The 26,403-nt window shown below is 39.4% G+C and overlaps 1 protein-coding gene across 1 annotated transcript; it reads right to left on the bottom strand.

Annotated features, from left to right (window-relative positions):
- Positions 1-514: 514 nt before the first annotated feature.
- MED1 (mediator complex subunit 1) lies at positions 515-26,403 on the bottom strand. The gene is made up of 17 exons (XM_012661112.1): positions 26,156-26,403; positions 23,498-23,604; positions 20,917-20,995; positions 18,469-18,523; positions 18,232-18,364; positions 17,514-17,542; positions 15,054-15,125; positions 14,120-14,194; positions 13,593-13,666; positions 13,130-13,219; positions 11,761-11,872; positions 11,134-11,258; positions 10,746-10,864; positions 9,529-9,730; positions 7,076-7,171; positions 6,855-6,960; positions 515-5,729 (listed from the first exon to the last, which is right to left on the bottom strand). The coding sequence occupies exons 1-17, from the start codon at positions 26,178-26,180 to the stop codon at positions 2,477-2,479; spliced, it is 4,752 nt and encodes a 1,583-aa protein (XP_012516566.1). The 5' UTR covers positions 26,181-26,403; the 3' UTR covers positions 515-2,476.

Raw genomic sequence — 26,403 nt, 5'->3', positions numbered from 1 at the left:
AGCAGGTTTTGACCAAGTACCCCTAACGTGAAGCCAAAAGACAGGAGGGGAATCAGGTTAAACTAAGAATACATAAGACACCAGCAGAAGGTAGTAGAAGTTGACTTCATGTCCTTGCCGTCTTTTGAAACAGGAGAATGAGTACACCTAGACAGGAGGGAGGTGTCCCAGGCTTGGATTATTCTGCTTCTTCTCCTCCACCCTGTGGAGAAATGCAGTGCTCCCTGGTTCTCAGGCAGGGTGAAGCAGTTTAGCCCCGGCTCCCTGTTAAGCAAGTTCAGATGCTGGGTCAGTGTGTGGGGTGTGCCCATCGACAATTCAGGGGCTTATCCTTCATCCAGATCCTAACTCGGATTCTTTGATCTGGGATGAAGACAGAAAGAGAGAAAAAGCTTCCCAGTTTACTCATTTTGGTATTTGTCGGCTCTGCTTGGGGGAGCTGAGCCCCTGATACTATGCAGTACAATCCCCTTAAGATTTTTCCCACCCGGAACAAACTTAAAAACAATGTAACTTTTTTTCCTGCAGAAACCATTGGGATAGGATTCAAAACTAGGTGACAAACTTGTGAGAAATCCAACCTGGTTGTATGTCTGAGAGGCTGCTACTGTATCAGCATCACAAGATAAAGCACTCTGGTATCACCTTGCCCACGTCCTCCTTAGTGTCACCCAAGACATTTGACTCTGATACGGTAACCGATAACTTTTCTTGCTCCACTTTGCAATGTTTCGTTTCCTACTTCTTATTACCTTGGGACACAAAAGTGGCAGAGTTGTTGAGAGCTGATGACCAGAAAAGGGAGAACACTAAAGGAAATGAGAGACAGTCAGGAAAGAAAGCCAAAACTGATCTTCCAACTCTATGCTACCTCCAACCTGCAGAAAGAGCTGAATATAGAAATCTTCCGTATCCTGATGAAGACACTCCACTTACGACATACACACACATACAGAGGAATCACCTGGCTTTTTTTTTTTTTTTTAATCCAGAAGAGTTGTGCTGGGGACTATGCCCCATCCCGCTGATATAGTTCCTGAATGGAATCATCAGGAATGGCACAGTGCAGGTGTCAAAATCAAAGTAAGGCCGCAGAATTTTGAGAGGACCTTCCAAATACTGAGAACTTCTGTTGCACTCAAAACGGTCTCCTGGATTTCTATATTTATGAGAAGGGCTTCTTATTGATGTCCCCCAGAATCCAGACTCAGACCTGTTTCTCCAAAAAGGTCCAATTGTGTTGCTACATAGTAGCAAGGGTTTATCTTCATGCTCACATAGCATTCTGGGCCCCCATTACTTCAAGTGAGCTTGAAATTGTTTTAAGTGAACTATGGCTGCAAATTTTTTACTGTTTTATCTCTGGGAGCATACAGTGGAGTGATTAAAGTGTGGACTCCTCGTGATGAAGAGTAACAAAGAGCCCAGCTCTAAGGAATGGCATCAGTTCTCCTGCAAACAAAATGCTGGGATGTGGATTTTTGGCACATTGTGGAAATAGGAGAACTATTAATTCTGTAATGGTTTTCATGCTACTGGGTCAGGAAGGCTGTCCCATATTAAACCTTACTGCATCTGAAAACATGTTTACATCCCAAAAAGCCACTCTAGCTTTTTTTAAAAAGAAAAAGAGATTACACAACAGTACCTCCACAGGGAGGTAATTCCTAATGTTCCTATGATATCTGAACCCTAAGAAAAACCTCCTAAAATAAAAAATATCATTTGGGTTTTTCTATTTCACTCCAAAAGCAGGCTCTGACTAATCTGCTTGGGCTTGGTACTATAGTATCAGCACAAGCTACAAGCTCCTAACACCAAATAAGCCTTGCTCTTCTGCCTCCCAACATTTTGAACCCTAAACTCAGAAAGAAACACTATAAAAACAAACAGAGGGTTAAAACATTACAAATAAATAGCTAAAATAATCTGCCCTCCCCCAATCACTCCTAAGAAACAGACACCAAACATTACTTAAGTGTCCAAAATGACCAAAGTCCTTCATTTGCCCATGTCTCAAATGGACAACTACCCAAACAAAGGTGAACAACCTTCATGCAAATGCATCAAGGAATGTATTGCTTTTTCATTTTCTGCCCAGCCCTTCATATACATGCACTAAAATGAGTTTAAAACATGGCCTAAAAATGGAAAAAGGGAGAAGAAAATATATATGAATATTTCCCACAAAACTGTTTCCCCACCCTTCCCTCTCCCTATACCCCTCCCACCCACCCTCCCTTTCTTAAGCAAGTATTTTAATTTTTTCTTTCTGGTAAAGGAACAAGAAATTCTCGGTAACCAGGTCTCTTTAGTAGGGTCTGGACATGCCTTTCTAAATTCACCCAGCCCGGTGTCAAAGCCATGCCATTTAGGATTCTTAAAAATCAGACCTGACTCACCCCTTATGTTGGTTTACCTATCAACTTATCAATAGTTTTTTCTCTAGCCATGTTTGTTTTAGAAAATAAGGTTCCTAATTGCCAATCAGGGCCACATCCATAAGATCATCATCTTCCTCCCCAATCATAAAGTCAGGGCTGAGCCTTGAGGGCCTATCTGCAGATAAGATTGTGTTACTTGTGATAGACAAGGACTGGTCTGAAGAGATGGGTGACTTAGACCAATTCTCTGGTTTGATACTATGAGATTTTTTCTTGTCTCGGTCTTTGTCCCGGTCCCGGTCCCTATCTTTGTCTTTTACTTTCTTCTTTTCCTTTTTGTGCTTCTTGTGCTTCTCTGTGCTGTACTCTGGAAGTGGTCGGATGCCATCATCTGAGCTGGGACTGTTCTGATAAGATTTCTCTGCTATGGAGGAGCCCGACTCACTTTCACTGTCCAGATTCTGGGGAGTATATGCTGGTGACTTACTATGGCTGGGAGAGCCACGCTCATGCTTTGGAGTGGAACCACTGATGAGTGGAGAGCCATAGTTTTTAGAAGAGGCCATCTGAGCCCTGAGCCCTTCTCCACTACTTTCCCCAGGTTTCTGCAAAGTCACTTTGGCTTTAATGCTGGGGGAGCCTCCATCATGCTTGCTGATGATAATTTTTGCCACACCTGTGCTCCCCACATTTTTTGACTCTGAGGCCTTCTTAGAAGAATCCGCTGAGCTCCCCGAGGTGGAAACCTTTGATTTGTCTTTATCACTTTTCTCTCGCTTGCCCTGGAACTCTCCTCCTGACATGTTATGTTTGGAGGACATGGCATGGCTAGAAGAATTTGTGCTCGCACTCATCTGGCCATCCATTGGGTCTTCACCCCCAGGACCACTGGTGACAACCCCATGCTTCAGTTTGTCTATGACAGCTGTCAAGGACGGCTTCTTATTTCTGCTGGGAGATTTCCCTTTGGAACTCCCATGCTGATTCTGAGAGGATGACATGGAAGAGCCACTTGAGGAAAAGGAGGAGGCAGATGCTGTACAAGAATTGGATGATGGTGGAGTTTTCTGGGACAATGAGCCTGAGGACCCTAACCCTGAAGATGACTTCATGCCAGAGCTTGAACTAGTTCCAGACATATGAGAACCACCAGAACCTGAACTGATAGGGGACTTGGCTTTAGAGGATGGGGGAGTTCCAGGAACAGGCTTCATTGGAGAGGCAAGCTTATCACAACCTCCAGGTGGCCTTGAATGAGAAGGGGATATGTTTGGTTTACTTAAAGAAGGATTCATAAGTGATGATGGCTTCCCTTGAGGTTTCATCTTGGTGCTGCTGGAGCCACTGCTCAGTCCATGCTTGGTAATGGGAGAGGAGCCTGGCTTCCCCCCAGACTGGGATGAATTTTTGGACTGACTAGATCCAGAAGACCCTTGGCTAGAATACATACTGCTACTTAACTTGGAACTTGATGAACCTTCTGATTTACTGCTTTTCATCTTGCTTGAGGTGGAAGCAGAAGATGAGGAAGAGGAGGAGGAAGAATGGCTATGATGGCTTTTGCTGCTGGAGGAAGACACAGAACCACTGCTGGTATACTGACTATGAGAGGAGGGCTTGCCCACCATCACTGTTCCCTTAGGAATCTGAATAGTGATTTTGGGAATGGGTGGGGTGGCAACACCTGGGGGAGTCTGAGATCTCCCTGAACTGCCTGGAGATTTGGATCCACCTGTGCTGGTAGGTGGGGTAAAAGGTCGGTTAGAAGAACTGTGAGATGGAGACTTTCCCTCAGTGTCTGCCTTCTTCCGCTTTGGAGGCTTATCTTTGCTTTTCCCATCATTAGAAGGGGTCCGACTGCGCTTCCCTGGTTTGCTGTCTAATCCTGGCCCTGACAGAGTACTATTACTGGTGCCATTGCCTTCCTTTACCCTCTTTTGAGTCTTTTCTTTCCCTAAGTCCCCAGTGGCCAATAAAGGACTCTGACTACCACTGTGATGCTCCATAAGATCTGCAGGACCCAAAGCCTTACTAGCTACTGATATAATACTGAAATCAACTGTGTCAGCTTGGCTATTGCCTTTGAACTTCGTCTCCCCATTATCACCTCCAAGCATTGGCACCCCCAAAGTATTTAGTGCTTGAGATGCAAATCCTTTGAAATCATCATTATCCCCACTTTGGCTGCTTTCATCAAAATATTCTTCGCCAAAACCACTTTGGCTCTGGCTGTTCAATAAATCAGGATTGAAATCTACTCCATCAGGAAAAAAATGATTGGTAGGAGAGTCACTACTGGGGCTTCCAGCAGCATCTGCAATAAGGTCAGCTGGATCAGTGTATGGATTTTCATTATTATTAGTCTGAAAGACATCAGAGTCAAAGAGGGTACTCTGAGAATGCCCAGAGCTTGAAGAATCTCGAACAGGGGTGCCAATGGGTGGGCAATCATCACTAGTGCTGGGTAGCTTAGAGGCTTCTTCTGCAATATCTGAAAGGATATCAGTTACATCTGGGCCAATGCTGTCTGAACTGGATAGTCGGACCATCCTTTGAATACTGGGTTGGGAGTGAGGTACTGGTTGTGTGTAAGTTGTTGGGGGAGTGCTACACTGGCTTGGAGCTGGAGTGATGTGTGGCGTATCCAGCGTGTCAGCTGTCATGTTGACATCAAAGATAGGGTTCTGTGAGTCAACATCCATTGAAAATAGCTCCCTCTGAAAGTCATCTTCAGTCTGGTGCTTGGGTTTGTCAGGTGGTAATCTTGATGACTTTTTCTTCTTGGTCTTGTTACTCCCCGAGCACATTTCCATCCGGGGTGAGCCGGAAGAGGAGTTCTGCCTTTCTAAAGGGCTGCTTCCATAAAGGGTTGAGAAATCCTGGGCAGGATTATCTTTAAGAAGGTTCATGAGCATCGGGTGGTTCTTGGTGTTGCCGGCCATCGAAGAGACAGGTGGCGGTGTGTGATGAGGAGGGGTCGGACTCGAGCCAATGGTAGACCCCCCGTTCCCTGTGATTTGCAACAAACTGGTAAGAATTGGGTTCTGAGACACCTTGCTGAAGTCCTCCCCATGGCCCACCGACTCATGCCGATCTTTGATGCTCATGCTCATATTAAACAAGGTGGTAATGGGACCCCCCGGAAAGGTGTTGGTTGGTGTAGTGGTACCACTCATTGGGTTGTTGCCTGTGGTCATGCCATACCCTGGGCTGCTAGCCGGGGGCAGGTTCTTTTTCACCATGTCTTCAACTGTCTCTGCAATGAGGGACAGTGCTGGGGTGTCGGCCTGAATGGTTTCAGCTTTCCTCCGAATAGCCCTCATCGTCACAGGAATGGACATACATCTGCAAGATAAGATGGAAAAAACAAAATTAACATTGTACTAGCTGCTGAATTAAACCAATTTATCATTTGGAAAAACAGGCTCTAATTTTGCCTGAGATTTTAGATACACCATCAGAGGTTTGTAGTAATCTGTAAGTAATCTATAAGACAAGAGTAGTTCTATCAAATGCCAGAGCTTTGGGTAAATTCATTCTAAAAAGAATCTGCTCTGTCAACCTTTTACGAATCACATACCAAAAACAAACCATAAATAAGAGTTAAAATAATTAGATTTCATATTGAACTAATTGGCAATAATGGAATTCAGTGAGAAAATTGCTTCCTTTTAGGGGATTCACATGGTAATAATGGGATATATGTTTTATTTAAATTAATGAACCACTAGAGAAACCTCTTGACCCATCAAGTTCTAAACTTTAATGGCTTAGATCATCCCAAAGCTACACTGTTGTGAAAAGTGCTAGTGCTGCTACAAAATCTTAGTTATTTTAAAGTAAAGCATTTTATCTTCCAGATAAATTTATATCATTAAACCCATGTTTGAAAATGTTTTGGTATAAAACATGTCAGCAAACTTTTCCTTATGGAGCCAAATAGTAATATTTCATAGGCTTTGGAGGTCACATGTTTTATGTCCAACTACTCTCACATCTTACTAGAAAGCTGCCAGACTTGAAAATGATGGTAGTATTCAAATAAAATTTATTTACAAAAATAGGCTGCCAGCATCTGCTTTAGAAAAATCTCAAAATTACATATTCATGTTTCTGAGAAGCTGATTGACTTAAGTATCTTCCCACACTCTGCCGTTTAACATGTTATACCTGTAAAAAGTGGCACAGAAGATAGGTGAGAAAAAATTGCATCTTATTTCAGCTCTCTCCTGCCTTAAAGTACCTTAAAGTACTCTAAAGCCTGGCCTGAAGTTTCTACTTTACTTCCTATTACTCTCATAGAGATATTAAAAACCCCAAAGCTCAGATCACTTGAATGGAAAAGCAGAGAAGGGTGAATTGAAAGTAATGACTAAATGCTTTTCTCCTCTATTTCTAATTCACTCTAATAATGAAAACATTCTTTATACATCTCTTAATGGGACTCTGATGGAAAAGCGCCAGTGCTACCTTTGAACAACTTTGGCAATGAAGTCATCTGTGCAGATGAGTGCATCTGACAGCCCCTTGTAGAGTTTACAGCTCACATGTGTTGAGTCCTGCACATCCATTACCACTGAAAGACAAAATATACAGGAGATATTTGACATAGATTCAGGTTCTGACTTTCCAAAAAACATACAGAGACCAAACTGCTCCAAGAGAGAGGTATTAGCCACCGCACAACTCACCACACACCAGGGAGTCATTCACGGGGTGCTGAAAAGATATGCTGAAACGGGACTCTGAAAGGGGACAGACTTCAAATTGGAGGAGCCCAGGAGAATCTAAAATGCAAAGAAAAAAATCATGAAACAATCAACCAATGTAAGACTTGTGACAAATAAATAATATTCCTTAAATATACAGAGTGAAATTCTTTCTCTTTGTCCTTGGAAACTAAATCTCACTTTTCTGACACACAAAACTTACTATGTAATCCACAGATGATAGAAGGAACCAGATTCCAAGGAATCTACCAGTTGTTATAAATTTCTCCAGAACAAAAAAAGTAAACTTTCGATTTTCTAAGATAAAGATATTTAATACCTAAAATGTAAAAGACCATGGCAGATATAAACACTGCCTTGGAAGTAAATTCTAAAAATAAAAGTGGCCAAGAGGAGTGTCTCATTCTGTTTAATAAGCAGACATCCAGAACCATTACCATAAACCCTGCTTTCTATCAGTGTTTGCAGCTGTTAGCTGTGCAGCCCACAGTTTGGTAAGCAGAGATGTACAGGCTACAATTTAAAATGATACATTTATGCCAAATACATGTATATCTAATCATCATCATAGGTTCTTAAGCCAGACATGCTGGCAGCCCAAACACAAGGATCATACACCATCTTAGGAAAAAGCCTACATTGCTATAGGATTAGCTCCATATAAAAATTCATTTTTAAATGGTCAAAATCCATTTGGAGAATTCCCTAGGATTCAAACACACAAAATAAAAGGGCCACAAGTTTGTCTCGATATGTTCTATGTCATTACTCCAACATCCAAAAATTTTTCATTTCTAAAGCAATTCTTATTCCCATGAAATGTATCTTCTGATTTACTTTCCCTGTTTCTTCTTGCCTATCATTTGCACTGGTAACGTGTATTACTGGAGTGCTTTATGAATAAAGTAATAAATCAACTGTGGGCCAGGTGTGACGTCTCATGCCTATAATCCTAGCACTTTGGAAAGCTGAGGAGGGAGGATTGCTTGAGGTTATGAGTTCAAGACTAGCTGCAGCAAGAGAGACCTAGTCTCTACAAAAAAAAAAAAAGAAAAACTTAGCCTAGCCAGACATGGTGTCTTGAGCCTATAGTCCCAGTTACTTGGGAGCCTGAGGCATGAGGATCACTTAAGTCCAGGAGTTTGAGGTTGCTGTGAGCTATGATGATGCCACTGCACTCTAGCCCAGGTGACAGTGAGACCCTGTCTCAAAAAAAAAAAAGGCCAGGTGCGGTGGCTCATGCCTGTAATCCTAGCACTCTGGAGGCCAAGACGGGAGGATTGGTTCAGCTCAGCAGTTCAAGACAGCCTGAGCAAGAGCAAGACCCCGTCTCTACTAAAAATAGAAAAAATAAGCTGGGTTTGGTGGTGTGTGCCTGTAGTCCCAGCTACTTGGGTGGCTGAGGAAAGAGAATCACTTGAGCCCAGAAGTTGGAGGTTGCTGCGAGCTGGGCTGACACCATGGCACTCTAGCCTGGGCAACAGAGCAAGACTCTGTCTTGAAAAAAAAAAAAAAAGAAAAAAAGTCAACTGTGGTTAGCTAGAGCAGCCAAAATTTATAGGTAGGCTTCTAATAACCAACTATATTTGAAAAACATCAGCATTCCAGAATCCTGAAAGAAAAAGAAAAGGGCACGGGTCTCACTTTTTTTTTGAGAGAGACTCTCACTCTGTCACCCAGGCCAGAGTGTTGTGGTGTCAGCCTAGCTCACAGCGACCTCAAACTCCTGGGCTCACGTGATCTTCCTGCCTCAGCCTCCTGAGTCTCAAGTAGCTGGGGCTACAGGTGTGCACCACCACACCCAGCTAATTTTTTCTATTTTTAGTTGTCTGGCTAATTTCTTTCTATTTTTAGTAGAGACAGGGTCTCCCTCTTGCTGAGGCTAGTCTTGAACTCTTAACCTCAAGCGAAGCTCCTGCCTTGGCCTCCCACAGTGCTAGGATTACAGGCATGAGCCACCTCTCACCTTTTTAAAGCTATATGATTAAATTTGCCAAGGACTGGGGAGAGAAAATATACTCAGGACTAAAGCTGGGGAAGCACTGTCCTACCAACCAAAACTTGGATATCGAGAAATCCTCTCTCAATATAGCACTCCAAATTCTACCTGCTGCAAGGTACAATCCCTAATATACCCAAATACATTACTATGTTCAGGAAGAGAGTTAAGAACATTGCAAAAAACAGGGGTTTCCAAATGCCAATCTACATATTGGTTCCATCAAAATCATTTGTAGAGATTACATTCCCAACTCTTCCCATTGAGGTTCTAATTCAGTTCATTTGGGTGTGGAAACCAAACATCTGTACTTTAAAAAGCTCCACAAGTGGTTTTGAAGGGCCACCAAATAAAAGAACTGGAGTAGTCAGTTTCCATCTTCCTGTAAGTATATCTACCAAAGGAAATGTAGTACCTTCTTTAAGAATAGTTCTTTTGACACAGCTTCCAATTAGGGTGTTATAGGCAACTTGGTGTCTGATCAGATTTAGGATAAGAGGAACTCGGCCAGGGTGCTGAAAGGTGATTTTGCTAACAAGAATTCCCTGTAGACTTCGGCCGTCTGGAAGAGGAGCATCCTTGTTGAGGAAATAGCAGTGCTGCTGACCTGGAAGAGCCTGGGCAAAAAGAACAAAGCTAATGAGTGCGATTTAGTTACCCATTGTACTCCAACCACAAACTATGCTGGAAACAAAACCTGGCCAGGCACAGTGGCTCATGCCTGTAATCTTAGCACTCTGGGAGGCCAGGGCAGGGAGACTGCTTGAGGTCAGGAGTTCTAGACCAACCTGAGCAAGAGCAAGACCCTATCACTACCAAAAAGAAAAAATTAGCCAGGAGTTGGTGGCGTGCACCTGTAGTCCCAGCTACTCAGGACTGAGGTAGGAGGATCCCTTCAACCCAGGAGTTTGAGGTTGCAGTGAGCTATGAGGTGACAGAGCGAGACACTGTCTCAAAAAAAAAAAAAACCCTATTCCTCAAAACAGTGTAGCAAAGTCAAAGTCTTGGGGAGTAATACTACAGAGTGAATTCTTTGATGGGCTGATATTATAAATGCAAATTAATCACTCACTTAGCTAAAAAGATATCTTTTTAATAAATGCTCTATACTAGTGGTTTCCTAACCTAATATAAAAATTACCTCAGAAATCTATGTTAATGAGGTCCTAAACCATAAGTGCAAAAATCTCTATTTTTAATAAAACACCCTAAAATACATAATGCAGCCAGAATCTGGCAACTACTACTTTAGACTATTGTCAAACATTCAAATAAATTCAAGCCCAGATGAGCTTTTGGAACCTTCCATAATTTATTCATTCCAGCACTTTCTTCTCTGCAAGTACTTGCAGGACCTTCCCAGATTATAAGGTCATGGCACTTGGGGAATTAACAATAAGAATTCTTAACACCTATCTATAAGCTTATAAAAGTTTGAAATACCATTAAGAGACTTTCATCTGAAATTTCAACAAAGAAATGTATACTATTGTATCCTAATGGAAGCTCATAACCTTTTTCTTCAGTATGTTTCAGAGATTTCTGTAATTTTCTGCCTTACTAAAGAAATAGGACATGATCTTGGGTTCAAACATAACTGAAAACACTCCAGCTCCAGAGGGCCTTACTTACAGCATAAAATCGCATGTTGTGATTCAGAGGTATGGGGTCAGGGTCCCTTGACAGCTCGAACTGAGTGATCAGTTCATAGAGGGGTACATAAGTTGGTTGAGTTTCAAACAATGGGATTCCTGGAAAAACAAGGATCAACATAATGATTACATTAATATTAAAAAGTTGACGCCTTGGTTTCCTCTTCATGATTTACATTCATTCATTCACACGTTTATTCAAAAGGCACTTACTAAGCATTTACTAGTACAAAGCACCATGACTTCTACACCCATCAGTATTTCATTGAGGACTACAAGACTGAAAGAGGTATAAAATAATCTGAATTTGAAGTTTCCTTTTCACATTTACAATAAGTGAGTATTGGTTTCTGATGCTCAAAACTCACCTGTGCAGTTCTGTAGTTTCTGAACGAATGCTCTAGATACTGGGATTGGCTGGGGGAATTTCAAGAAGAAACAGGCAGGAAGATCAACACTGTTGGCACTGGTGATTGAAGAGAAGGAAGGGGTCCTTCAAAACAAAGAGGCAGGGAAGGATTGATTTTGACTCGATATCAAATGAAAAATCCAAACACCAATTATTATAAATGTATGTATCACATAGACACATACTTATAAACTCTATCAAAAGCTCACTCTTTGAAATTCCTTCCCCCAGTTCCACAACATGCTATTTGTTAAGGCAGTAGTATTTATTCAAACATTTGTCCTGAGGCATGTTCTACCATTATTACTCCAATGTAACTCCAAATGAACATAAGATAAAAATGGGGCAATCATTAAATCAGAGGAATTAGCACAGTTCTCTTCTTTCTCTCTCAGGGAAGAGAATATGTTCTATGAGCAGACTTCAAAGAGGTACAAACAGTTACTGAACAAAAGAGAAATTAATGGATAAAACAGAAAGCCAACCCCAAATTCAAGTGGGGAAGAGCCAAATGAAACACTTGTTCCATACTGGGCTTGAAGTTGAAAAAATGGACTTTGCTACTCTAAAACTGTATCTAACTTACCATTTGTTGTCAACTGGATGTGACCCCATAATTAATGGTGCAATTGGGAGTTTGTACATAGCAGATGTTCCTTCAATTGTCACTGATGCATTCATGCCCAAAGATCGAGGAACTGGGAATAAGAAAGGAAAGGTATTCTTCAAAGTAACTCAAATAAAGGGGATTGCAACATTTAAAAAAAAAAAAAAAGTTAACTTCTGCATTGTCACCCATAATTTCCAGATACTATAATTCCTATATAACTTAGAAGTCCTTCAAGTTACCTTTCTAACCACACAATAATTCTTTTTCTCAGTAAATAAAAACACAAGAAACAAGGCAGTCCAAGGAAAAAAATTTTGAAGGGCTTATTACCAGTATTTACTTATTTTTTCCATCTTCAGAATACATTTAAGTAGGATTATAAATATGGGATAATAGAGTCAATGAGTAAAGTTACAAAGGGACCAAATGAGGTACTTGGCCATTTCTCATTAACTTTTGGTATAAAATAACATTCATTACTATAGTTCTTTAGTAAGTTGACTAAATTCTTCATTTTTTTTTTTTTTTAAAGGTAGGGTCTTGGCCAGGCGTGGTGGCTCATGCCTGTAATCCTAGCACTCTGGAAGGCCAAGGCAGGAGGATCGCTGAGGTCAGGAGTTCAAGACCAGCCTGAGCAAGAGTGAGACCCCGTCTCTACTAAAAATAGAAAGAAATTAGCTGGACAACTAAAAATATATAGAAAAAATTAGCCGGGCATGGTGGCACATGCCTGTAGTCTCAGCTGCTCGGGAGGCTGAGGCAGAAGGATTGCTTGAGCCCAGGAGTTTGAGGTTCCTGTGAGCTAGGCTGACACCATGGCACTCTAGCCCAGGCAACAGAGCGAGACGACTCTGTCTCAAAAAAAAAAAAAAAAGGTAGGGTCTTGTGCTATATTGCCGAGGCTGAAGTACAGTTGACTATGCACAAGTTCAAAGAGAGCACGCTACAGGCTTGAACTCCTGGGCTTCAGCAATCCTCCTAGCCTCAGCCTTCACAGTAGCTAGGACTACAGGTACATGCCACCAAGCCCGGCCTTCTGCATCTTTAAGGTAATAAGTAAGGCTGATTATAGCAGGGCAGATGGCTTACATCTCGATTCACTCGTTTACTTATTTACTCAAAAGTACGTACTAAGTTTCTGTTAATGTATGTGTATAGATAGGTATGTGTGTATTTCCATATGCATATGTGTGTGTGAGGTGTGTATCTGGTACAAATGGTAAGGATAGCAAACTCATTAGGGTGTAGCAAACCAGAAATTACAGACAGGGTGGGCATTCAGATTTTTAAAATATTTTTAAAACACTGAACAAAACCTTCAATTGCTTTACAGTTGAAGTCTTACCATTATTCTCATGCAAAATTATGGGAGATGTAGTCTTATCATCCAGCAGGTCAGAAGGAGAGGCATAGTATTTTATGTTCATTAAATGACCTATGAAAAATAAAACTAATTACCATATCTTTATCAGGTAAATTACAAATAAAGAAAAGCATTCACATTTCTATAAACCTATAGTCAACCTATATTCACATATATGAGGATTCATGCTCCAAAGCAGCTGATGAAATATGACAGAAGATTAAGTATTGATTCTGGGAGCAACAATTTACTTCACACAATTGAAAAAACAAACAAACTGGGAGAGGGCAGGTATTGAAAGATTAGAAATCTTTAAAAATTACACAAATGACTGGTTATTTTCTCACTCTACTTTTATCTTTATAAAGCCAAGATGAAATTAAAAGTAAAGATCCCTCAACTAAAACTAGACATTTTGTTAAATAATCAAAATAGAATCCCATACCCCCACTCCTTGGTGTGAGATAGCCAACACTTCCATGAAGAATCTTATCCAAGGGACCAGCATTAGTTGCTTTCCTGCAAGACAAATGATCTGTGTTTGCTTATATTTAATTCCGCATGTCTTGGTACACAGTGTAATACTTAGTTCACCTCTTAAAAGTCTTATAATACTATCCTAACAATTGTTTCTTATAATTGGGCATATAGCTTGTGTATTTTAACCTCAAAGTAAAAGGATTATTTCCAAGTACACAGCAGTATGTAATATGGTGAATAAAAATTACAACTAGACTATTATTTATCAGATGGGAATCAAGGTTTGACAAGTCTTCAGATAAAACCTATAGAGTAAGAACCAACAACTTAGTGCTACTGATACTCAGATTCTATACACTCATCATTTGGGAATAGAAAGGAGATGGTCAAGATGTATAATACAGGCATTGATATAGGTGTATAAAATAGAACCTAATTGCCTGGGAGAAAAACTCAGAGGGTCATATAAAATTGAGGCTTTAGCAGTCTTACCAGTACATAATTGCCATTTTAGACAGATCCTGTTCTAAGGACTGGAGAGCCAAGTACATTTTAGTCTTCAATTTGCTGGAGAGTAGATGAGGAGAACATGAGTTAAATAGTTGAAAAATATACATTTATACATACACATACAAACATTGACATGCACAGCCTACAGGGCAAGTCTATATTGGAGGCAACTACAATAGTTTTTTAAAAAATAACTGTTTTTATTTTTTGAGACAGGGTCTCGCTCTATTGCCCAGACGGGAGTGCAGTGACACAATTATAGTTCACAGCAGCCTAGAACACCTGACCTCAAGGGATCCTCCTGCCTCAGCCTGAAGTAGCTGGGATTACAGGTGCATGCCACCACACCCTACTAATTTTTCTCTTTTTTCTTTTTTATAGAGACAGTGTCTCGCTATGTTGCCCAGGCTGGTTTTGAACTCCTGGGCTCAAGGGATCCTCTCACCCTGGCCTCCCAAAGTGCTAGGATTTTAGGTATGAGCCACCATGCCTGAGCCTAAAAACCAACTTTAGAACATAAAAAAAAAACAGTGATTTTTATCACTATTAAAGCTTATTTTAGGCACTATAAAAGCCTATTTTTATCTCTGTTTCAAAAACTCAAACAGGTTAATAGAATCCCAGGTTAAAAATAGAAATGACAAGCCAGTTCCATAATAACTAATTCCTTTCAACCTCGAAATCAATGTGTTTGACATGTCAGAGACTATACTCTGTCTTCTAGCATTATAATTCATTAATGTGGACATTGACTGTTTAAAATACCTTTAAAAGACATAATGTTGGAGCTATAGATAGCAGTATGAGTAGAAATCGAGAATGAGATACAGCAGAAGAGTTGGCAAATTTATAAGGACAAAATGGCTTATAGATTTACACTGATTTTTTCAAAGAAATGAAAAAAAAAAATACTTACTTGTCCCCTGGAAGGTTATACAGATTAACAAGGCCCTTAAGGTGCTTAGAAAATTCATCAAAATTTTTTTCCCTAGAGGGAGTTCAGAGAAGAGGTAAAAGGGAGAAGAATACAACATACAGTTACTACTCAATCTTATAATAAAGTGCCAAAATAATGGCTATACAAAACTGATTTTAATAATCTGCTTTAATCTTCTTCCTCCAAGGTTTTCTCATCAATCAAAAGTAGCAAAAGAAAAGGAAATATTTTCCTTCCTCTTTCTGCCCCATTTTTCTGGAGAAGGTGCTAATAAGCAGTATAAAAGTCAAAAGGATACCAGTCAAGTCACATGATAATTCATATTTTAATTAGTCCCTAAATAATGAAATCTGGTTTGAGTCATTCATTCATTCATTTAGAGACAAGGTCTCACTTTGTTGTCCAGGCTGGAGTGCAGTGGTACGATCATAGTTTACTGCAACCTCAAACTCCTTGGGCTCAAGTGATCCTCTCAACTCAGCCTCCTGAGTAGCTTGGACTACAAGGTGCATGCAACCATGCACAGCTAATTTTTTTAAAAATTTTTTAAATTTTTAGGGATGGGGTCTTGCTGTGTTGCCCCGACTGGTATTTCATTTTTTTCAATTTTAAAAGAGTCTCACTATGTTGCCCAGGCTGGACTCAAATTCCTAGGCTCAAACAATCCTCCCACTTCAGCCTCCTGAGCAGCTGGGCTACAGGTACATGTTAATGCACCTGGCTCCTTTCCTTTTAATATGTAACTGAGATTGGATGTAGATAGAAAATAAAAGTTTTGATTGTAGAGCTAATGAGGCATAAATAAACTGAAAAGACAGAACACTTGCAGGTATATAGCAACCTAAGAGCAGAGGTTAAGAAGGAAAACAAACACTAGGAGAGAGATGAAGACTTAGAGAAAAAGGGGTGTGTTGGGGGACTCTGGAGCCAAACCACAGATTCCAAAATATTCTTATGACCAGATCTGTCCAGAAAAAAGAAACTACTACCTGGCTTTCCAGGACCTGATATTCATGCTTGGATTCTTAGCCAAATGGGTTTTTGTGGGTAGGTTTAGGAATCTGACTTATCTCAACAATTCTAACTCTCTTTATCTTTTTGCAAACTTAAAAAAAAAAAAAGAAAAAGTTCTCTGGAAAGCTAAACTGCCATGACAATGTCAGACACTTTATCAAACATTCTGTTAGCATTTATTAAGCACTTACAGGCCATAGTGTGATGAAGACAGTAAAAAGAAACAAGAGTACAAGCAAAATATATTCCCTACCTTAATATTACCATCTATACTGACTAAAAACATCAGTAAAGATTAACACTCTTTCTGAGGCTCCCACTTCCAAAAAGGCTTACAAATTAACTTTATAATACCACTCATGAATTCAGTTCATGAGTTAGTACAGACTCCTACTCCAGGTGAGAGCTAGAAATATTGGCTCTTTCTGGAGTATTATGGTAACCTATGCTAGACTTATTGATTGAATGAAATCATAAAAAGGTTATTTTTTATCTTGCATTACAATTTTTTAAAGCTGGTTCAAATTTGGTGCATTTGGCTATAAGCATATTATTTCCTCAACATTAACACTCTAAGACATCCCAATGTGGTACCTGAGAACTTCACTACGTTTAAAACAAAATTGATATAATACCTTTCTTAAATTATCAAAAAGTCTTAATTCTGGGTTTAAATTTAAGTATGTCAATTTCCACTCAATTGAAAGAAAAGAGACAAGTCAGTGGAAAAAACTATTAACTACTAAAGAGACTATCTTCAAGCCTAGCACTTTTCCTATGACAGTTTATCACACATATACCTTCAATGTGAAACGATTTTTCTCAAAATCAAAGTGAAAAAGTTCTTTTTGTGGTATAGACTTAATTTTGTCAAGCCTTCTCTAATTCAATGATTAGATTCTATTTCTTTTGTTCCACATGAATTCCTAAGGCTAATCAATAGTTCTCAACCAGGGGTGATTTTGCGCCCCAGGGGACATTTGACAATGTCAAGATATTTCTGTTTGTGACAAATGAGGGGACACTACTGGCAACTAGTGGAGAGAGGCCAGGAATGCTTATTAAACATCCTACAGTGCACCAGGCAGGACCCTAGAGCAAAGAATTTTCCAATCCAAATTGTCATTAGTTTTGTGAACAGCCTGATGTTTGGGACTTTTTTCCCCCCTCAAGATAAACAAGTCCTTATAAAACGAGAAATCTGGAGGGAAAAAAAGCTATTATTAATACCAAGGTTGAAAAACTCTGGAATAGACTGAGTAGGGTAAAACAATCATGCTAAGTCAATTCTGAAAGTGAACAAGTACTGACTTGAACAATCTGGGCCAAAGAATATAAATTTGAACTTCTGGCCAGTCTCAAAACCTAGTTGTAAAGAACAGCACTGTTTGTTAATATCAAGGAATATAAATGTTATTTGCTTACCTTAACTGCTGTACTAGTTCTGGACAGCTCTGAAATCAAAGAAAGTGTGTTTAAACATCGAACTACTTTAACACCTTTGACGACATCAGAAGTTTTTCTTTTATTAATAGCACATGCTTTATAACAAAGAATACTAAAACTACAGCAAATCCTTATATCAAAATATCAAAAAGCATCTTCTTCCTACTTGGTGAACCATGGGGTTGGGGTAGGAAATTTAAAATCAAAACATGCAATAGTTTACGAAGGAATCAACTTTCAGTAGCTTGTTTAAAACATTAGAAATTCTCCTTAATGCCACCTCTGGAATACATATCAAATTGTCTGGTTACACACATTTTACATTCATCTCCATCATAGGATTTTTTAGATTATCTGTCCTTCTTGATCATAATTTCTTTGAGGATGGGAACCATAGTTATTATTTCTGTATCCCCAGCACCTATTGTTCAATTGCGGCTCATGTTTGTTGATATGAAATGAAAAGGGTTCCTCTGGTGTTTCTACTTGTCAAAAGCCCTTGGATGATGTCAGAGATGGGACCCATGTTATTCTAAATTCCATTCTATAGCTGTTGATGTTGCAGCCCATCACATCATCTTTACAGTGGCTCATGAAAAAACCTAAACCCAAGCTATTTCAACCCCAACAATTCATTTTAAAATTAATGTCCCTAAGTAAACCCCACAGATTCCAGTGAAATATCAACAACACATACCACAGGATTCTCCCCATGGTGAGCCACTTTTACATCACAAAGCTGTCCTGCAGGATCTAACTGCACTTCCACATAGAACATATCTGACGTGATGTAACATTCAGTGCCACTTGCACTGAGATGAGAGCCCAGTCTAGCAGGAACAAATCAAAACAAAAATTAATAGAAGACACATAAATAAAGCCTCCCAAAGTTAACACTAAGTTAAACATTTGTGCCTACAGATAGACTACTTACCCATTCTGTCTTGCTATAGACTCCAAACGATCAGTCATTGCTGGTAAAGATGTTACTATGAAAAGATGAAAAAAAGAAATCACAAAGAATGTTCCAAGCAACTTAAATGGTATTCTTCAAAGACAGAAAGATCCTAAGCAGTGTATTTGTCCTTCCAAAGCTATAAACACATTCAATAGTTAAAATGCTTGTAATCTGCACAAATTTCATTGATAAAGCTTAGCTGTGGCCTATGTAGTAATAAGAGTTAAAAAAAGATCTATTTAAAAAATTATTAGACCTTTTTTCTCTCTCTTTTTCATTACTCCTTATTTGGGACTAGTTCCTTTTAACTTAAAGAAGACAGGCCAGGCTCAGTGGCTCATGGCAATAATCCTTGCACTTTGGGAGGCTGAAGTGAGAGAATCGCTTGAGGCCTGGAGTTCAAGACCAGCCAGAGCAAGAGAAAGATCTCATTTCTACTAAAAATAGAAAAATTAGCCAGGTATGATGGCATGTGCCTATAGTCCCAGCTACTGAGGAGGCTGAGGTAGGAGGATCACTTGAGCCCAGGAGTTCACAGTTGCAGTAAGCTATGATGAGACCACTGCACTATGCACAGCAAGACCCTGCCTCAAAAAAAGAGAAAAGGGCTGGTTGCCATGGCTCACACCTGTAATCCTAGCACTCTGGGAGGCCAAAGGTGGGAGGATCACTTGAGGTCAGGAGTTCAAGACCAGCCTGAGTAAGACCACCGTTTCTACTAAAAATAGAAAAATTAGCCAGGTGCAGTGGTGTTTGCCTGTAGTCCCAGCTACGGGGGAAGCTGAGGCAGAAGGTCACTTGAGCCCGGGAGTTTGAGGTTGCAGTGAGCTATGATGACACAACTGCACTCTAGCCTTGGCGACAGAGCAAGACTCTTTTAAAAAAAAGAAAAAAGAACACACATGTATCTGGATTAAGATCAAAAGCAACATAAAAATAAACACTCCATGTTCACAGCAGCATGATTCACAATAGTCAAAATGTGGAAACAACCCAAATGTCCACTGACAAATGGATGGATAAACACAATGTAGTATACACATACAGAGAAATATTATTCACATAAAAAAGAAATTCTAACATGCTTCAACATAGATGAATCTTGCAGACACTATGTTAAGTGAAATAAGCCTGTCACAAAAGGACAAATATAGTATGATTCCACTTATATGAGGTATACAGAGTAGTATTTCTGTCTTCATAAAGACTGAAAGTACAATGGTGGTTGCTAACAACCGGGGAAGGAGAGAATGGAATGTTATTTCTTAATGGGTACAAGGTTTCAGTTCGGGAAGATGAAACAAGTTCTCGAGACGGATAGTGGTGATAATTAGCCAATGCAAATGTACTTAATGCCACTGAACTATTAATATATACTTAGAAATGATTAAAATGGTAAATTTTATGTTATGTATATTTTACCACAATTTAAAAAGAAAAAGACTGGCCGGCCAGGTGCCAGTCTATAATCCCAGCACTTTGGAAGGCCTAGGCAGGAAGATCACTTGAGGCCAAGATTTGGAGACCAACCTGAGCAACATAGTAAGACATCCATCTCTAAAAAAAAAAAAAAAATACAAAAATTAGCTGGGCCTGTAGTCCCAGCTACTGGGCAGGCTGAGGCAGGAGGATCGCTCGAGCCCAGGAGTCTGAGGTTGCAGTGAGCTATGATGACGCCACTACACTCTAGCCTAGGAGACAAAGCAAGACCCTGTCTCAAAAAAAGAAAAAGACAGTACTCAGCTGAATAAGGTTCATTTGTAAATCAAAATAAAATCTGTTTTTACTTCCATTTTTCCCAAAAAATAGAATTAGTCATTATAAGCATGAATAATCAATGATTGAGTATTCATGATTTAAATTTTGTTTACTTTCCTGAAAACTGTGTCCATAAATATTGTAAAAATCTTTTTAGATAAAGTTAAAATGTCCATCTTCTTATTGAGAGTTAATTAGAAGAGAACATGTGAAGGAAAAAAAAGAACCACTATCTTTTTTTGTTTTTTCCTTAGAAACAGGATCTTGTTCTGTTGCTCAGGCTGGAGTGCAGTTGCTCAATCACAGCTCAACGTAGCCTCCAACATCTGGGCTCAAGTGATCCTCCTGCCTCAGCCTCCCAAAGTGCTGGGATTACAGGCATGAGCCACCATGCCTGGCCTCCCCTACTATCTTACAGTAACGCTTCATCAATTATCTTTAAGTCTCTCTCTCTCTCTCAGCCTCTAAAATATTTTTGATCCTTCAAAACTAAATGTTTCAAAAGTTCAGGAAAGAGTTCATCCCAACTCCCTAAATGAAAGCAAGAGCAACATCTAGTATAGAAAGTTGACCTACCTCAATTTATATTTCTAGTGTAAGTATAAAATAGTCCTTCTTAACCTGAGGGTTTTATGAAATCATTATATTTCAAAGGTGTTTACAAACCTTTGAGAGCTTTCTGCAATGTCTCCAAACAGCTGACCAAATGTTGATGCCCTCCAGAACTCATTACAACCCTCTTCTCCTATATCAAGTGGGAAAACATTTGAGGTAAAAATTAATCAAGCTAACAGTATTTCAGGTAAGCATACACATTAGCCTAGTATTAATATTTTGGATAGTCTATAGACTCTTAACTGTTACTATGTCCATCCATCCAAAGAAGGAAAAATTCATATACATGGATATATACATATACCCATAGGAAAATGTATTCCCAAATCTAACATAAGATAACCTTCAGGGAAATATTAGAAGAAATCAAAATGTAATAGATGAGATCTGCCTCCTCTGGAAGTGACTATATCCTAAGATTTAGACAATTAAATGACAAATGAGGTGGCTCAGGAGATTTGGCAATTCCCAAATTTAACAAGGTGATATGCCTGTAATCTGAGAAATATAACCAAATCTTAGGGAAACTATATTGACTCTGTGAAAGAGAACATATATTCCAGAAAAGGGACTACCAAATAAAAAGTTTAGCAGTTTTCTAATCCTATCCAGGGAAGAAGTTTCTCTCTGTAAAACATTCCAGTGTCCAAAAATGTCAACAGTTTTATAGTACAAGGATAGTTTTTCAGTGTTTTCTATGCCCTAAATAAACGTATCTCTCTACTCTAATTCCACCCTTACAAAACAAACATCTGATTTCTTAATAGTCTGATTTTCCTTGCACCCTGACTAGAGGAAGAGTGCTCTGGACAGACAATGAATACCGGTACTTTGGAAACTGGAACGATAAACCTTGTTGTAAAGGAATAACTTGGCATCCTGATTTACCTGTTAATCTACTGAGATTTGGTTAGCATGTCAGCTGCTGGAAACTCTTTAAAGTCTTGATATACCAATAAAATTAGGTTTCTGAATCTGAACTTATAAGTAGACAAGGAAAGCCATGGTGACCAAACCAAGATACTGGTACCCTAAGAAGGGCCTTAGTAGCCACCTGAATCCCTCTATCTCATGATGTCTCTCTAATGACAATATCTTTATAGAACATATTTCAAACTAGAATATGGTTGTCTTAGAGTGCAAAAATAATAATCTCTGAATTCCCAGTCTGAAAAATTGCCATTCGTTTATTGCAGACATGTTTTTCAATATCTTCATTGTACACAAACCTGACCCAGAAGATACACATGCATTTGTATAATTTACAGTTACAGAAATCTTTTAGCGACATGACATTTTGCTATCCATTACCTCATTTGATCCTTATTACAAAACTATGTGGAAAAATAAAACTGGTATTATGTGCCTCCATTTTCCAGATGAACAAACTGAGACTCAAGAGAAAATAAATTATCTGTCCAGAATCACACGTAAGTACTGGAGTCAATTCTAAGTAAAATACAGGTCTTTTGAGAGCAAATTCAGTTTTTCTGCTAGTTGTGCTATACTTATATCATCATTTTAAATGCTAATAAAACTACTAAAATTAACTTACTCTGGACCCAATATAAAATTTTGCAGGGAGAAAGATGATCTTTCATAAAAGTATAATATATATATTCAGAAAAGTATAAAAATCATAAGTGAAAAGATCACAAAGTGAACACACCCATATAACTACTGCCCAGGTCAAAAAATAGGACTGAAGTTTTCCTATTTGATTTGACTACTACTGGAATTATAATAAACTTTTAACACCCAGCTCTGAGACTGGCCACCACAAACCCTCCAACCCCTCATCTTCTACCTAACTGGCTAAGGGATCCCCATACTGGAGAATGATTTGGAAAGAAGTAGTACTAGAGAAAGAGGTTGACAGTGAATGGGTGAAAACCCACAGTTCACCTGTATTAAGAATTAATCACAAACTCTACTAGTATAAGCTGAAAATACCTAATCCAAATTACAAAATTCAAAACCCAAAGCTTTTTGAGTGCCTACATGATGTCACAAGTGGAAAATTTCACACTTGACCTCATTTGACGGGTCACAACTTTGTTTCATGCATAAAATTATTTAAAATATTGTCTAAAACTACCTTCAGACTATGTGTCTAAGGTATATATGAAACATAAATGAATTTTTTATTTAGACTTGGGTCTCATCCCCAAGATATCTCATTATGTAAATGCAAATATTTCAAAATAAATTTTTAAAAATTCAGAACTCTGAAACACTTCAGGTCCCACGCATTTAGGATAAGGGATACTCAATCTGTAAATGATAGATACAATCAAGGTAATATCACATTAAAATCAAGGAGCTTGACAGCAAGTGACATATGTCTCTTTACACCAGTCTATCAAATGTTTCTCTTATAGGTGTTATTTCTTAGTACCTTTGCCTGAAGTAGCCCAGTATAGCATAACTCACAAATAACACAATTTTGTAAATATACCTCCTTCTTAGGTAAACTCCTAAAACTGACAGCCACCATGTATTCCAGCATTTTGTGATAAATAATATTGAAGACATACTATTATAATCAGTCTGAAGGAGTCTACATGAGTAGCTTAGCATATTAAATAATTATCTAAACACAACACTTTACCCACTTCACCACAATCCTCACCATGACTTGACGCACAAGCTTAATGGTTTCACTCCAAGGTCTATTTTGGTTAAATTTTGCATGGAGCCGTTCCAAGAGAGAACTCATCTTACTCAGCTTTTCCGACTCTACAATATAAATCAGAAAACGTCATTAGAGTCTACAGCCATACCACTCTGAATGTTCCCAATTCTCATCTGATCACAGAAGCTAGACAGGGTCATGCCTGGTTAATACTTGGATAGGTGAAAACGTCATTAAAAACTCTTCTATCGAGACCTTCCACAGTTTTTCTTGCAAAAGAAACCCCACACTTCATCTCATTAAGAATTCAGTTAAAATAGTTTTCATTATCACTTACTTCAAAATTTACAAGGAAGATATTTTTAATGGTGAGAAGACACAAAAAATTATGGGTCTGATGTAAGAACACCTAGAACAGGACTTCTTTCTAGTCAAACTTTTTAATGGGAACCAAAAAAACAGCCATCTCTAATCACGTTTCATGATCGAGCCTACAATTTACTGACAAAGTCATTTCATGATATGCATGAAATCCCTTGCATATGTAGAGCACACATTTGAACATAGCCTTACTATGGTTAGTTGGTTTTCAATGTGAAAATACTCACTTCCTTAATTTTTTTGTCATAATTTTAAGAGATCAATTTATAAGACAACAGTTCTATTTGCCATTCAGATTTTTCCTATTTGAATTCAAACTAAAATTCTAATAACCAAAGGATGAGTTTGAAGTAGTAAGAAAAAGGTAGAAAAGACTGGTTCCTGGACTAAGCGTGTGAATGAACTTCCTAAGCCCTCCAACTCTCCTCTAATTCTCGAACTGCCTAGTATGAGCAAGGACCTGTGCTACAAACCATTGGAGATGAAAAACACACAATATGCCTGAGATGACATCTGTGAAGAGATGTGAATAAGTGAATGTGGAAATAACCATCACACACTGCAAAATGAGAAATGCTCTTAAGAGAAGAGACATGTTACTATAGAAATTCAAAAAAGGAAAAGTTCATAGTTTCAGGGAGGTTATAGAAAAAGTGACAGTTGATGTTGGCATTGAAGGATGAATAGAAGGTCAGTCAGAGTTAAAGCAAGTGAGATGTTCTAAATCAAGATTCAAACTCATTCCTTGAATGCCCCTCACCTTCTGGAAAACTGGTTTTTGGGCTGTTTCAGCCAGTTTATAGTTCTGGACACATTTCTGCCAATTCCCATTTTTAAAGCATTCATTCAAGCACTATTATAAGTGCTGGGGAGCCGGACGCTGTGGCTCATGCCTGTAATCCCAGAACTTTGAGAGGATGAGGCAGGAAAATCATTTGAGGCTAGGAGTTTGAGACCAGCCTGGGCAACATATCAAGACCCCGTTTCTACAAAAAACAGAAAAATTAGCCAGGTATGGTGGCCTGCACCTGCAGTCCCAGCTAGTAGGGACTGGAGCTGAGGCAGGAGGATGGCTTGAGCCCAGCACTTTGAGGTTGCAGTGAGCTATGATGATGCCACTGCACTTTAGCCAGGGCAATAGAACAAGACCCTGTCTCAAAAAAAAAAAAAAGTGCTGGGGATTCAGCAGTGGGCAAACTAGACAAAAACTGCCTCATACAGTTTCCATTTTACACTGTGATCCCCTTGCACCCAAGGAGTACACCTTTCTTCCTCTCTTTCAGAACACACACCGTCTTTTTCTTTAGAAGCCTGCTGATAAATGTCTTTACTTTGATGCACAAATCAAACATTTTTGAGCCACTACTATGCAGTGGAGCATGCCTGCAGTCCCAACCACTCAGGAGGCTGAGGCCAGAGGCTCCCCCCAAGCCCAGGAGTTGGAGACCAGCCTGGGCAACATAGCAAGAACACATCTCAAAAAAAAAAAAAAAAAGATGTTAGCTGGTTAGCTGTGGGTGTGGGCTTCTAAAAAAATAAAATACAATAAAAAATAAAATTGCCAGAGATGAATAAGGCAGGGTCCTTGATCTACAAAGCTCAGAGTAAACTGGAGAAGATAAGTAAATAACAATAATACAGTGAGCTATAGTAATAGAACTACATCCAAAATACTAAGGAAGCATTTAAACTGGAGTGTGGAACTTCTAGAAAATCTGAGTAAAGTTCCACAGAAGAGTTGTTTTTCAGCAGTTCTGAGTTTGGCTGAATTCAAAGGATGAGATTCAGCGCAGTTTAAAAATATACAATAGCACTGTGACATTCTAGAAAACTGCTGTCTTTTAATATCATAGGGATCTAATCATTTCACTCACACTAAAACATCCTCCAATAAGTTTACGCACAGCTCCGTATCATTGTTTTTATGTCACTATTCAGGCGATTACACCTTCTTCAGGAAAGAGGTATAAGCAGATTTTAGACTCATTGGCCTGGTCTCCCACCACTTTAGCCTAAATGTGTCCTGAGGCCCAACTAATTTTCTCTAGTTGAGCAGGAAACCTTCACAGAAGTTGAGAGCCCCATCACCCCAAAGTCTGAGCTCCATCATCACCAAGGAAGGGATGATCAGAATCTAAAACTCGCACACATTCCGCCTATTTGACTCTATGCCCTCCGTAAAGTGGCCTCCATGGGGAATTGGCCCCCACCTCCTCTCACAAATTGGTTCCCTCCAGTTGTGTCCCGATCCCTCCTTCCCCCTCAGTCACTCACCCTCAGTTTCCCCCTGAGCTTTCATCCTGAAGGCGGAGAGGGCCTGGGTCCGCCACAAGAGAATAAGCCCTTTCCCACCAGTAACGGGGGAAACAAGTTGGCTAGGGCTCCCAGGACTCAGAGCACCAGCAGTCCCCACTCTTCCCAAAAAGGCTCAGTCTGAAGTCCCCGGCGGCAAGAAGAGAAGGGTGCTCGAGGCCGCCGCCATCTTCCCCAACGGAACTTCCCAAAATACGCGAGATTAACCG

Source organism: Propithecus coquereli, unplaced genomic scaffold (genome assembly GCF_000956105.1).
Source record: "Propithecus coquereli isolate 6110/MARCELLA unplaced genomic scaffold, Pcoq_1.0 Scaffold119, whole genome shotgun sequence".
NCBI classification, from domain to species: Eukaryota; Metazoa; Chordata; class Mammalia; order Primates; family Indriidae; genus Propithecus; species Propithecus coquereli.
The sequence above is the reverse complement of the archived record's forward strand: the minus strand, read 5'-3'. Positions and strand labels throughout refer to the sequence as shown.

Excerpts from the sequence above, each read along its gene's own strand:
- MED1 (XM_012661112.1), bottom strand. The coding sequence starts at position 26,180 with ATGAAAGCTCAGGGGGAAACTGAGG. Across the intron at positions 11,873-13,129 it reads AATTTTGCATGAGAATAATG|TTCCTCGATCTTTGGGCATG; the intron begins GTAAGACTTCAA and ends TCTTATTCCCAG. Across the intron at positions 11,259-11,760 it reads CATCCAGTTGACAACAAATG|GACCCCTTCCTTCTCTTCAA; the intron begins GTAAGTTAGATA and ends TTTGTTTTGAAG.